The 12,961-nt window shown below is 51.9% G+C and overlaps 1 protein-coding gene across 3 annotated transcripts in view; it reads left to right on the top strand.

Moving 5' to 3' along the window:
- The window catches only part of LOC113409644 (ankyrin repeat domain-containing protein 11-like), a 219,830-nt gene extending 213,927 nt beyond the window's left edge, over positions 1–5,903 (top strand). For all 3 annotated transcript variants that reach the window (XM_026663789.1, XM_026663790.1, XM_026663791.2), the window contains 4 exons: positions 1,709–1,807; positions 1,921–2,064; positions 3,366–3,458; positions 4,684–5,903. In XM_026663789.1, the coding sequence (XP_026519574.1) occupies positions 1,709–1,807; positions 1,921–2,064; positions 3,366–3,458; positions 4,684–4,869 (522 nt within the window). In that variant the 3' untranslated portion in view covers positions 4,870–5,903. The remainder of the gene's footprint in view (positions 1–1,708; positions 1,808–1,920; positions 2,065–3,365; positions 3,459–4,683) is intronic.
- The last annotated feature ends 7,058 nt before the right edge of the window (positions 5,904–12,961 follow it).

Here is a 12,961-nt window from a genome sequence, read left to right as displayed (position 1 = left end):
GGTTGGGGTGAAGGGGGCACAGGGCAGGGGTTAGGGGCTCAGGAGGGGGCAGGGGTTGGGGCGCAGGAGGCACAGTGTAGGGGTTAGGGGGCAGGGGTTGGGGATGAGGGGAGGGTGGAGAGCCCATGGAGGCCAGTGGCATCAAAATGCAAGTTCTCCCAGAGTGCCATTTTCCCTCCGGCCGGCCCTGAGCAGAAGATAGCTACTCTTTACTTCTGCCTTTTCTTTTACCAAGGCTCCGATGTGTGGCTGGCCAATGGGGTGACCCTTGGCAATGGGAACAGCTATTTCTCTGACAGCTCCACTGATGGAGTTTGCCACTGCAAATGCACCAACAGACTGACACTTCCAGTGAGGAAATATTGGCTCCTAGCCTCCAGGGGAGCTCGTTCTGGATTTGACTAACGAGTGAAATTCCACGTCCTGCTGCAGCTAATGGAGAATGCCGCAGTTGGTGGAACCTTCCTTTTCTACCCGGAGCACTGCTGGATTCTGTACAAGTGCCTGCGTTGGGAGGCTTTCACTTCGTTAGAATAAGCTTTATTGAAATAACATATTACACTGGGCCTCCCTTTGGGGAGTGTAAACCGTTTCCCTGCCTGAAACACAACACTCCAAGGATGTTGTTGGGAAGTGGTCCCACATTCTTACCATGTGACAGTGGTTCTAGTAGTAAGTGAACTGGCAGGAGACGTCTGGCAGTGCTCTGCCTGGTTCATGGGAAATTGAATTCTCTCCTCCAGCGTATTCCACAAGGAACGTGAGGAATGAGAACCAAGGGCCTGCTCCTGCAATGAGCTGCCTGGCACCCCGTTGAAATCACTGGGGCTCAGCACAAAAGTTTGTCGGCATCCCTCTTATGCAGGATCAGGGCCTGAATTGATGCACATCTTATCTGCTGTGAAATCATGCGCATTATGGGTGGCGAGTACACCTGTTTGTCCCAAAGAACAGCCGCCACCTAGCTTTCTACTCTACAAGGCCCCCTGTTCTCTGTGTGTGATTGGGCCCATAGCGTGAACCGGAAAAGACTCTAGGATTGCAGCCCAAACTCTGCTCTACATCGGTGTTGTCCCGTGCACACTGCAAACCCAAAGTTGTGTTGAAATATGGACACGCCTCACTGTGTGCTGCCCACCATGAGCAGGGACTCTGCTGCCCAACATGCTTCACATGTGCTCATGCCGTTCGTTCATCAGATGACCTCAAAGCGCTTCACAAAGTGTCTTTGTGACGCCCTGAAGGCGTGGGTGGGTGGGTTAAAGCATGTGGCGATGGAAGCCCCAGCCGCAAGAGCCGTGCACACCTCTGCATACAGAACCTCTTACCCTGTTTTGCATTCCCACACGCTGCCTGGTCACAGCTAGCCGTTGGGGATTGTCCTTTGCCTCCCACCTGCATGAGAAGGCTTCCTCCACAAGTACACTGGTACAGCTGTACATTGGGTGGCGTGAGCTCCGTCTCCCTGGCAACTGAATGATTTGGCAACACATCATCAGCCTAAGGGCGATAATTGTATAGTTGCACTCAAAGCCTGGGCCCCGGTGTAGCAGCTGAGAGCGCTGGCCCCGCTCCTAAAGGGACAGCAAGCTCCAAAGCAATTTCAGAGGGTGAGCAGCAGCATTAGGAACACAGCTCCATGCTGCTCAGAGCGAATCCAGCAGGTGTCCCCATTTGTAACGGTTTGTGCATTTCTGTGTGTCTGTAGATTGCCCCCCCTCCATCGCTCGCGGAACCCCTGAAGGAACTCTTCAAGCAGCAGGAAGCAGTGAGGGGGAAGCTGCGACTCCAGCACAGCATAGAGCGGGTAACGGAGAGCCGTTGGGGGATTCCTTCGGGGGCGAATGGTGCTTAACTTCCTTCACCTGAGAAACGAAGGGCACGCCTCACTCACTGAGTTACTTTCTCCTTTTTCCTCAGGAGAAGCTGATTGTTTCATGCGAACAGGAGATCTTAAGAGTTCACTGTCGGGCAGCAAGAACCATTGCTAACCAGGCAGTGCCCTTCAGTGCTTGCACCATGCTGCTGGACTCCGAGGTCTATAACATGCCTCTAGAAAATCAGGTCAGTGGCCATCTTAAGAGTGGCTAAATCTGTCTCGAAGGTCCGTTTGTGCAGCGGCCCACGTGGGACGTGCTTTTCAGAGTGGTGGGTGTAGGGAGGCCTTAATGTGCTTCCCACCCAGGTACCTACAACTCCCTTCCCCCACGCACTGGTGTGATGTGGGAGATCTCACAGCATGTGCTGCTGTTGACTAATCTGACTCGTTTGCCAGAGGGTCCAAGTCACAAGTTCAGCTGTCCAGTGTGTGGGGGGGGGGGCAAAGAAATGTGTCTGTGAATGACATACGGGAGCCAGCATTATATGCCTATTTAAAGCTAACAAAGGCCCCTGATCTATCTGCAGGCTGCAAAGCCCCCTCTGCCTCTCCTTGTGAGCAGAACCATCTGCACGTGAGAGAGGTTTATTTCGGTACGTTCTGTGCAGCTGTTCCGCGATCCCCAGTTGTGTTGCACAGAGAACAGAAATCTATGAAATGACTTTCTTAGAGAAGACTGGCTTTGAAAAGCAAAACTGCACTGCACAGCCCACAGAGATGGGCTTTTTTCCTTTGATTCCACGTAGTGTGGAGCTGGAGAAAGCTGAGAAGAACTAGCATAGAAAATGAGTCAGACTTCAGCAGCCTGTATCGTTGTTCAGCTTCATAAGAATTTAAAATTAGCTGAAGTGGGATAGAGCGATTACATTAGCACCTCCTGCTGGCCAGAAGCTTTGTAGCTGCACCACTAACCTGCCAGAAAGCTGTCATCTCTGTAGAAAGCACACTGCTGCATTGCAGAAGCTGATTCCTGTGCTGCAGACAGTATAGTGGGATTCATTAGTGATCCAGCATATTGATCCATGCATCTGATTTACCTCTCAGCATTTCCCAGGACAAAAAGGAAAAAACATTATGGAAATCTCCATGTAGAAGACATTATGATCTGGGGCACAAGTTCAAGGACTCGGTGAGCTGCAGGTGTTCCGTTCGCAAAGGAAGAACTGAATGAGTTTAGTATGAACAGATTCTCAGCTCCAGCTCCATGTGGGGAAGGCAAGGAGGGGGCTTGTGTGTATAGCATCCACCACTCAGGCTGAAACCTCTAGCAACGTGCTGTGAAAGCAGCGCAGAGCTGCATAGCCCATTATTCCTCCCTGCTGGTGCACTTCTGGCTACTTCAGAGCCACCACTCTTCTTTCTTCCAGGAGTGTGGTGGGTTTGTGTGTGTGTGGGGAGTGGAGGGGTTTGCACCTGTCCGATAGGGTATTTATTTTATTGATACGTTTTAACGGTGTAATTCCCCTTTGTGCTCTTCCCTGTGCAGGGAGATGAAAACAAATCCGTCAGAGATCGTTTCAATGCTCGCCAGTTTATTTCCTGGTTACAAGATGTGGATGACAAATATGATCGAATGAAGGTGAGAGCTGCGTGACCCTGCTGTCCCTTGGGGATTCCAGTGCACTGGGTTTGCAGCATTTCCAGGAGTCCGGAGCGGATGTTGCTAATCTGTCACCTGCTTGGGATATTTGGTTTGGCGTTTGAAAGGTGAAATGGGGGGAGGGTTCCAGTCTCTCCCGTGACAGTGGCTGCTGCTCCAGTCAGTCAGTCTGCAATTCCTACAGTGAGCCAGAGGCAGCTGTCCCAGTGCAAAGGCCCTAAACCCTGCTCTCCTGCGTGAGTCACTGCTGCTGGGCCCCTGGGGGGTTGTGCTTTCCAGAAATCTCTGCTACGGGCAAGGAGCCCCTGGGAGACAGCGTTGTGAGCAGTTCTAAATGCCACAGCTTGCAGTACACTCACCCATTCCCAGTGCCCTGCAGAGCGCAGTCCCTGCTGCGAGCTAGGCAAGGACAGGCAGATGGGGAAAACGAGGCAGACGGAACTGGCAGAGTAAGGCTGCAGCAGAATTCCTGACTCCGCCCTGTGCTCCTTCCTTCAGGCCACACAGTTTCCTCTTTTCCGTGCTGTTTGGGCTGCCAAGCAATAGCCAGCTTCTGCGTGCTGTCTGTCTGTCCCTTAGAGAGATTTTCTGTCTAAGATATTTCCATGGCCCCCACACAATCTGTAATGTATTCATCCTCACAGCACGGCTTGCTGCAGAGCAATGCTATTGCCCCATTTCACAGATGGGAACTGAGGCACAGACACTTACCCTAGGTCACAGAGACAGAGCAGGGACTTGAACCCGGGTCCCAGGCTAGTGCCCTAACCAGTGAGCCCCCTTCCTCTCTTGCTTCCTTCATCTTTCCCGCAGAGGTGGAGACTGCAGGTCGCAGTGCTGCACATTGGTTGGGCCTGTATTACCATGTAAAGGTGACAGCCACTAGCCGAGCTGCAGCACTCAACCAGCACTTCACACTGGCTACCTCCAGGGCTAAAAATGGTTCTGATCTGGCCTGTTGTTCTGAGGTCTTACACCACCTCTGGAGGAGTGGGGCCCTCTCAAAATCCTGTTCGACAGACTGTTTTCCTTCCACCAAGGACACCCAGTGTCTGCTGTGGAGTCTGTCCCTGGCTGGGAATGTCTGTCCAGCTCCGTTGCCTTGCCGCCAGAGGGCAGCTGTTCAGTCCAGTCAAGTGATTGTTGTCTTGTCTCTTCTCTCCCATGAACCCCCGTCTCCGCTGGGCGTTCGGCTCTGGTGCAGACGTGCCTGCTAATGCGACAGCAGCATGAAGCCGCTGCCTTGAACGCGGTGCAGCGAATGGAGTGGCAGCTGAAGGTTCAGGAGCTGGATCCAGCTGGGCATAAATCCCTCTGCGTGAACGAGGTTCCCTCGTTCTATGTGCCGATGGTTGACGTCAACGATGACTTTGTGCTCTTGCCGGCATGACAATACAAAACCAGGAGACATTCTCCCTGAAAACTGGCAAGGGCGGGAGCCCTCCGAGGACGGATGCTCGAGCTCACGTTCATCCTTACCACTTGCTGATGAATCCCTGGTCAGAGGAGGAGGAAGCATCTATCGGCAGAAAACAAAACAGTAAGAAAAATAATTGCACTTTCTTCACGACGTCTCCCTCACTTCTGGACTGATCACAGCTACGCCAGGCAGCGGGAGTGGGGGAACGCATCTCCTTTCAAACCGGTTGCTGCAGCAGAGGGCAGCCAGCCTGCACACAGCAGTGAGCGTCTGAACGGACAAGGGGGAGAGAGACTGACGGAGGCAGGGAGGAGAAAAGGTTCAAGGACACGTGTATTGCAGAAGCTGCTGAGCAGGGCCAGCACCCATGCAGTTCATGTACGTGTGAACATGGCGATTTCAAGCTCTTTGTTTTCCGTTTGTCCGCAGAGCTCCTCTCGGAGAAGCTGCAGAGGAGACGGTGGGTTTTTTATATTTCTCGTTCCATCCTGGTTACGGCACAAATTAAAAGCAAAACTAAAAGGAAGCATCCAGCTTTCCCAGCTGCGGTTCTGGAGTCGCAAACGGCTGCAGCTCCGGACCCCGGACGCCTTCCGAGTCGTCCCCACGTTGGGATGAGTGAGGAGGCCCCTGGCACGTTATGCGCACGTGACTAGTACGGTGAGTGTCTACCGCGAAAAGGGGGCCGGAGAGCAAGGACTTTGCCGATCATGTTTTTAATGGAGTAAAATCCATGTGGTTTATATATATTTTTTTCCTTTAATCTTGGGCATTTCGTTTCTCTTTCTGAGAACATAACTTGAAAACACTACAGAGCCAATACTCATATAAAGAAAATTGTATCCCATAAATGCTGTACAGTTTTTATATACATTAACAATGTACTTTTGCTGCCTTCTAGATAATTTATTTTGCAACACATTACTGCACAGTTGTAAATAACTTATGTACTGTAACATCACTTTCAGTTATGTGTAAAGAAATAAATAAATTAATTAAAATTATCTTTGTATGTATAGTTCACCCTAGGCAGCACTTTCCCTCTCAAGGAAAAAAATAAGGGCCAAAATGGTGTGCAGTGTTCAGTATTTCAAACCTGTCTCCTGAGATTCAGGCCTTGCAAACTCACTCAGTCTGCAATCCGTGTTGTGGAGATCTCCAAGCGTTGACTTCTTCTTTTAACACAGTCTAGTTTTTTTCCTTTTCCCCCTGCCCTTTTGAGTTTAGTGGAGTATGAGACCACCTGCACAGATTCGGAAGCTGTGTGTCAGATTTAACGAGGATTACTTGGGGGGTGGGGACAGGGGAGGAAGAAGGGGGGATCCCACCCTGACACATGCTAGCTTGGGGCCTAGAGGAATTTAGAAGATGTTACTTGCACGTTTGGGCTGAGAGAGAGACAATTTACCCATTTTCTCAGCCTGAGCTGCTGTAATCTGGGGAGCCAGTGATTCAGAGCCACATGGCCTAGGGAAGACGAGGCAGCCTAGCAGTCAGGTGGCGCTTGTAGCCATTTCTTCATTGTGACCAGCCATTCTAGTGCGCTGTTAGTATTGTGACTTCTGGATAAAGAAGCCAGTTGCTCTATAAGTTGTATGGAAATAAACCACCACAGCTGGGAAGGTAACCGTGAGGGTGAGCTGGGGCCGAAAGATGCTCTGGGGCCCCTGCAAGGCTGCAGCCATTGGGCACCCAGCACCACTTCGCTTGTGGGATCCTTTCTGCCTCAGTTTTCAGGGTGTGCTGAATACCCTGGCAGGTGTCTGAGGCATTAATACGCATGCTGGGGCCTAGCTGTGATTGAATCCAGTTCCATTGGCCCAGCGCTGCAGCAGTGTCCAGTCGTCCAGGGGTGCTGTGTGGATCTGTTAGCCCTTGCTCTGAGGATTCAGTTAGATGTGGTCAGCAGGGGACGTACTGTGCAGGGCGATGCACACCTCCTCCTTGAGCGTTTTCTTACGGTGTTGGCAGGCAGGGCTTCAGGGCACTTCTGAGAGAGAGACGGATTTGGCCATTTGTCACGTGGCAGTCGGAATGAACTGCTGTTCCAGGTTAGTCAGGACTAAAGTGTGCTTGATGCAGACTAGCTGATCAGGTGGGGGGAGAGAAGGGACACACCCCTGCGTCCCACCACCTGTCTGGAGGCCACCTTCACCACGGCACTGGGAACGCAGATTCCAGCCCGTCCTGTTCTGCGGCTTGTTCCTGGTGTTTGGGGTGTTGCACCCTCGCAGAAGCCAGCTGTCTGTCTCTGGTCTTGAGAGAGCAAAAGCTCTTCGTTGAGGAGCCCGAGCCTGGCAGGAGGCGTTCCTCGCTTGTGTGCTCAAAAACCACCTTTGGTACCACTCAGCCAGCCACAGCGAGGAGGGGTTGTCCCTGGAAAGGCTGGGGGGAGATTGCTCAGAATTAAGCCCTCTGGGGCATGGGGGTGTTTCTAGTTGTGTATTATTTAAGGAAAGATTGTCCTCTGGCTCCAGCTCAGCTGGGGTGCGCACTGCATTGTCTGGTTTGGACAGCCCCGGTCAGTAGGGAGCCGAGTGAAATTGTAACTTATGCTGGGTGGTGGCACCACGGACGGTTCCAGAGAGGATGGTATTTGTTGAATGTGTGGCTGTCAGTGGAGTAATAATGGAAACTGGACTTAATGCAGCTGGCGATGTTTGTACCCAAGCACAGACATACAGGACATGGCTGGAGGCAGATGCAAAGTGCCTCTTCCATGCCCTCTGGTCCTTGCTCACACCCATGGGCCAGCTCACTCCATCCTGTCTGGGCATGTCAGTCAGCCAGCCAGCCCTGCTCCCTTTGCAACTGCAACAACTGGACTCTTTCCGTCTGCAGTGTGAAAGTGACCCAGGCAGGATACTGCTAAAACACACTGGCTCGCACAGTCCTGCGTGAAATGAACAGGAAACATGGGCACTAGCACAGCGGGGGGCTGGAGTGTCAAAATATAGGTACCCTGAGTGTGCTGCACCTCGTGCCCTGACAGGGGGTCCTGGACAGACACCCATGCACCTGGTGGCCTGTCACTTGGTTACGTTGAGGCGGTTTTTAAATGTTGCCAGGTGCATGTGCTAGGTAAAGTCCAATTCAGACACCATTTAAATTCCTGTTCAGCTTCCCCTCCTCTCCTGGTGCCTGAGCTGCTGTGGGAGCAGGGGAGGAGCCCTGAGTAATTCAATGTGAGGGCTGCCTCCAGTCTTGGCTTCACCTTGCTGCTCCGCTCCCCCGTCCTTTTCCCCCTACTGTGCATTTTGGGGTGAGCAGCCGAGATGGCAAAGCTGTGGAGTCTGAAGCCAAGGCTCGCCCGGTGCTTTGGGACCTGGGCTGCTCACCCAGGTAACACAGCAGGGTAGGGCCGAGAGCAGCAGGAGGGGGAAGAGACAGGGCTGGAGCAGGGGGAAGTCCGCAGTGGAATCAGTCTCACGTTTAGCTAGTGGAGAAGCCAAAGCCGTGCTTGATCCCAGTGGAGGAGGGGCAGCAGTGGCAGCAGTTCTGGCACCTAGGGAGTCAGAGAAGCTGCCAAATTGGGCATTTCCCCTTGCTCAGCACTCTCCATTCAAATTCTCACTCTGTCACCCACTGGCTTTTTAAACAGCTGCTGTTATGGAGTGACCTGATTACTTGAGCTGGGAACCACACAGCCTTGCAGCCTGCCGGATCACTGCTTTCCTCCAGGCTGCTTCAGAAAAGCCAGTTGAAGCACATTCCTGTAAGGTGATTTTCCCCACTAACTTGTTGAATTAGCACCCTCGGCCTGTTGGGGGCTGGGATTCCAATTCACGGCGTCACATCACACGCTGGGATTGTTTTGGAGAGTTGGAAAGACTTACAGGGCCAGATTCTTGGCTGGTGTAACCACACTGGCTTCTCTAGGCTTACCCCAGTGAGGAGTGAGGCTTATTGCATGCAAAGCTAATGAGGCGAGTGATCGGTCACAGCAACTAGTTTCTTCTGACTACATTGAGTTGGTGACTTAAGAAATAAAATCCCTAGCTCCCTTCCTAAGGCTGTACGGTGACATGGACAGGCTGTTCCTGGCCGTGTACAGCGTGGGTGCTCAGCGCCATCTCGCCATGCTGCTGTGGTGTGTCAACGGGAGCTTTCTCTCTGCCTGTGCTGGGCACAAACCTGTCGGGGGGTATTCCCGGTGACTGGTACAATGCAGGAGGCGGCTGCTCTGTGCTGGGGAATGTATCGATGGCCTACAGAGGGTCAGGATTTGTAGCACCCCTGGATGTATTCGGAATGTGTTTTTTATTTAAACATTGAGTCCTTTGTTTCCAGCGTTTGAGCCCTTCTGCTGCTTTTCTCTTCCTGTCAGGGCTAGGCTCTGCCTGATGCAGTGGCTGGTTTTCTCCACTGGTATTGCCAGCTAAATTGCAGCACACGCTTTCCAAGCAAGTGGAGGGGAATTGCTGGCCAGCCAATTCTCCTGCTCTGTGGGGAGGGTACAGGAATGGTTTTCGTTCTCTAGAACACAGGAATATGGCCACAAATAACACTTCTTTTTTTTATTAATTTCAAGCCCAGTTCTTTCTTTTGTTAAATAACCATCAGTTAATCTGTATAAGCATGGAGAGACCTTTAATCAGCAATTTAAAGCAACAATAGCAAAAGCATTGTATTATCTTTGACACCTGTGCTCCGTGGATTCAAGTCTCAACCGTGTAAATTTCCCTCCTTGTAATGCTTCTATGAGACTGTATATAAATGTAAATATCTCACAGGTCAATTCACACCCTTCTATTTGTACTAGTCCAACTTGCGTAGTATGTGGGGTCAAACAGCGGCAAGATTGCGTTGTCTGTAATGTAACAATGTCATTTTTTTTTACAATGTAGTTTGTGTACATATTGTTTGGCAGTGCTGGTGCTGCCGATGCCAGCGCTCTGCCGTGACACTGCTGTCCTTTCGCTGTACAACTTCCTGCAGACAGAGACAAAGTGATACAAATGTTATTTTCTACAGTTGCATGTACAGAGATGAGCGCCAGAGAGATGCTGTTGTCCCTCAAAGATAATGTTCGTAAATAAATTAAAAAAAAAAAAAAAAAAAAAGGAAGGCTTGTTTGTGAATTTCTGCCAGTTCATCTTCCCGAGGCCAGGTTTTCAGTTACTGTTTCACACCCCTTCAGCTTCACTGTTCCAGGAGTACCCAGTGGCTTCAGCTCCTGGCAACCATTCAGTGTCTGGGGCAGGGACACCATCTGTTTGTACAGCTCCCAGCACAATAGGTCCTCTGGGTACTACTGGAATACAAACAATCATCCCTCCACAGGGAACTTGCCTGGGGGAAAGTCCAGGCCATCACAAGGGTATGCTGGATTACTGTACCTACAGCCTGTATCTCCTCAGATAACCTCCCAACTACAGTCTCTATAAACACAGGGCCAAAAGCAGCCCCACTCAGTGGAGTTGCACCAGTTTAGGCCAGCGCTGAATCTGGCCCATAGTGACGATTCTGATCAGAGGTCTAAAAGGAGCTAGCTTAGTCACTGCTGTCCTGATCAGCAGCTCTGCCTCTTCCTCCCCTTCCCAAAACAGGTTTTCAGAAGGTCTTCTATGCAGTCAGCCCACTACAGGGAAAGAAACCAAGCCTGGGATTAAGACCCATGTGGTCCCTCCTGCTGGTGCAGTGTCCTATTGGAGTTCCTTGAGCACAGCCACCTCTTCAAGAAGCTGCAGCTGAAACAGTCGGTGATTGCTGGACACACACAATTGAACCACACACCAAGTCAGTGTTGCACAGTTCCAACTGACCTCACTAGGCCACTAGGTGTCACCAGTGCTCCACACGAGCCCCCTGAACCTCCTGCTCTACAACACCGTACCCAGCTGGAAGCACGTTACCAGGCCACGCATCTTGCTGGACATTGACACTATGAATTTCTAAATGTCTCCCAGTCTGTAGCTATGGATCTTGAGGGGGCGGGTAGCCAGAAACAGAAGGTTTCTTACCTTATGGGAACTGTGGTGCTTTTAAAATGTTTTGTCCATGTGGATCCCACTTATGGTCTGTATGTGACTCGTACACATCACTTATGGACCATCCACACGGACAAAGCCTTGAAGAACTAGGTAGAGCCTTCCCAAGTGTTCTGTGCAGTGGGATGGAGCAGCTGCAGTAAGAGACACGCCCCAGCCCACCTGGACCATAATCCCATTTCCTGCAGCTTTTTTAATGGATACAGAATGTTGAGATTTCACAACCCGGACATCTGTGGCAAGCCTTTTGTTACCAGTGCCCTGTTCTAATCCTGGCAATGCAAAGGGGAATCCTTCACCTCCCCTGCTCCTGAGACATCTCAGCGCAGGGGTTCTCAAACTGGGGGTGGGACCCCTCGAGGGGTCGCGAGCTGTCAGCCTCCACCTCAAACCCCGCTTTGCCTCCAGCATTGATAATGGTGTTAGATAAACAAGTGTTTTTACTTTATCGGGGGGTGGCACTCAGAGACTTGCTGTGTGAAAGGGGTCACCAGTACAACAGTTTGAGAATCACTGTCCTAGAGCATGAAACCCCTTGGCAATTATTAGATTAAAATGGTCTATAATGTAAATTTGTATTTTCCCCCTTCTTGGCACCCCCAGCCTTCAAATTGAGCCAGGGTTACAGCTCCCCACCCCCACGAGCTGCCTGGCTTTCCTGTTCTTGGGCCATTCCGAACTCCACCTAGTTAGCAGTAAAGGTTTTCATTAAAGCGTGTGCTTCCGTTAAAGGCTTTTTACTCCTCTGTGCAGGGCCGCAGCATTGTCCCAGGAGAGATGACTACGTGCCGCTCTCCTAGTATTTTAGTGCCACTGCAAGAGAGGCTGGCAGGGTGCATAATCATGACCAAGCCTTTCCCCTCTATCATGCTCCCAGCCCCCCACGAGCTCTGGGAGAGAGAGAACCTTTCCCTGAACCAGGTAGACTTGCATTGCATTGTGGGAGGACAAACAGCGTCATGGGAAGGAACTCGGAGGAAAGGCAAACGCAGCAGGGAGGAGATAAGGCAGAACGGGAAGGGAAGGGCGGATGGATGTAAATATTAGTCAAGGTGTTCAGCAGCTTAGACCCGGTGAATGGTGCCAGGCTGCATTTTTATTGCAAAGTCCCATTGGATCTATTTAAACCTCTCCGAATCAATCTAGCTGTAGCACCCAATGAATTGTCCCCAGAGCCAAGCCTTAGGCTGAAGGCCTGTGTATGCTGATTGACCCAGCCTCTGCAAGGTGGGGCTTGGGCACCCCACACACCCCTCAACCTGCTGAGACCCACCCACCTGTGAACAGAACGCTTCGAAGGCTGGGAAAGGAGGAATTCAGCTGCTCAGCCTGCAGACTTTCACTTAGCACAAAGCTTCTCCCCGGGACAGCAAAGCTCGGTGCCCGGCCCAGGGCTGCCCTCTGCCCAAAGGAGCCACGCACAAGGGCCCCCTGGGCTTTTCCTTCCTCATCCATGAGCGCTCACTGCCCTTCCGGGAGCGGCAAGACCTCGGCAGCAGCACTGCGCTGATCCTGGGCTCTCGGAGGCACCCACCTTAAAGCTCTTACCTGGTGCCACCTGTCCAACGCCTGTTTGCAGCCCAGAAATTCAGGGCCACAATTGGTGCCAGCAGATTCTGCACATAACGGCCAGTGTGCAGTGCCCAAGCTGGCCCAACCAGTCCCTTCCGGTAGGTCCTACTCCTGCCAACGTATGTTGCCGTGAAGGCAGCCCCGCTCACCCGAGTACCAAGCAAGCTCCCCAAGGAAGCCTATTTAGATGGCCAGCTCTGTAGAGGGGGGAGTATCCATTGTGCTGGGCCTGGTACAATGGAGACCCCCTCTCAGCAGGGCTCCCTAGACATTGTCAGACACATCTCGCAGTGTTCCCAGCACCCAGCTGCACCGATGAGGCAGCGCACGAAGGGGCGCCCCAGCCAGGCGTGTTCATGCTGGGCTTCGTAGAGCCCAGGCCAGGGAATAAAGCAGAAAAATGCTCGGAGGGTGCGAGCCAGTCCCCTTCCAGCCATGAGGGGCACCACTGAGATTCATTAGCGGTCTCAGCCCCATGGCGCTAGGCGCTGTACAGAAAG

Source organism: Terrapene carolina, unplaced genomic scaffold, assembly GCF_002925995.2.
Source record: "Terrapene carolina triunguis isolate 2854851 unplaced genomic scaffold, T_m_triunguis-2.0 Scaffold33911, whole genome shotgun sequence".
Taxonomy (NCBI): Eukaryota; Metazoa; Chordata; order Testudines; family Emydidae; genus Terrapene; species Terrapene triunguis.
The sequence above is the reverse complement of the archived record's forward strand: the minus strand, read 5'-3'. Positions and strand labels throughout refer to the sequence as shown.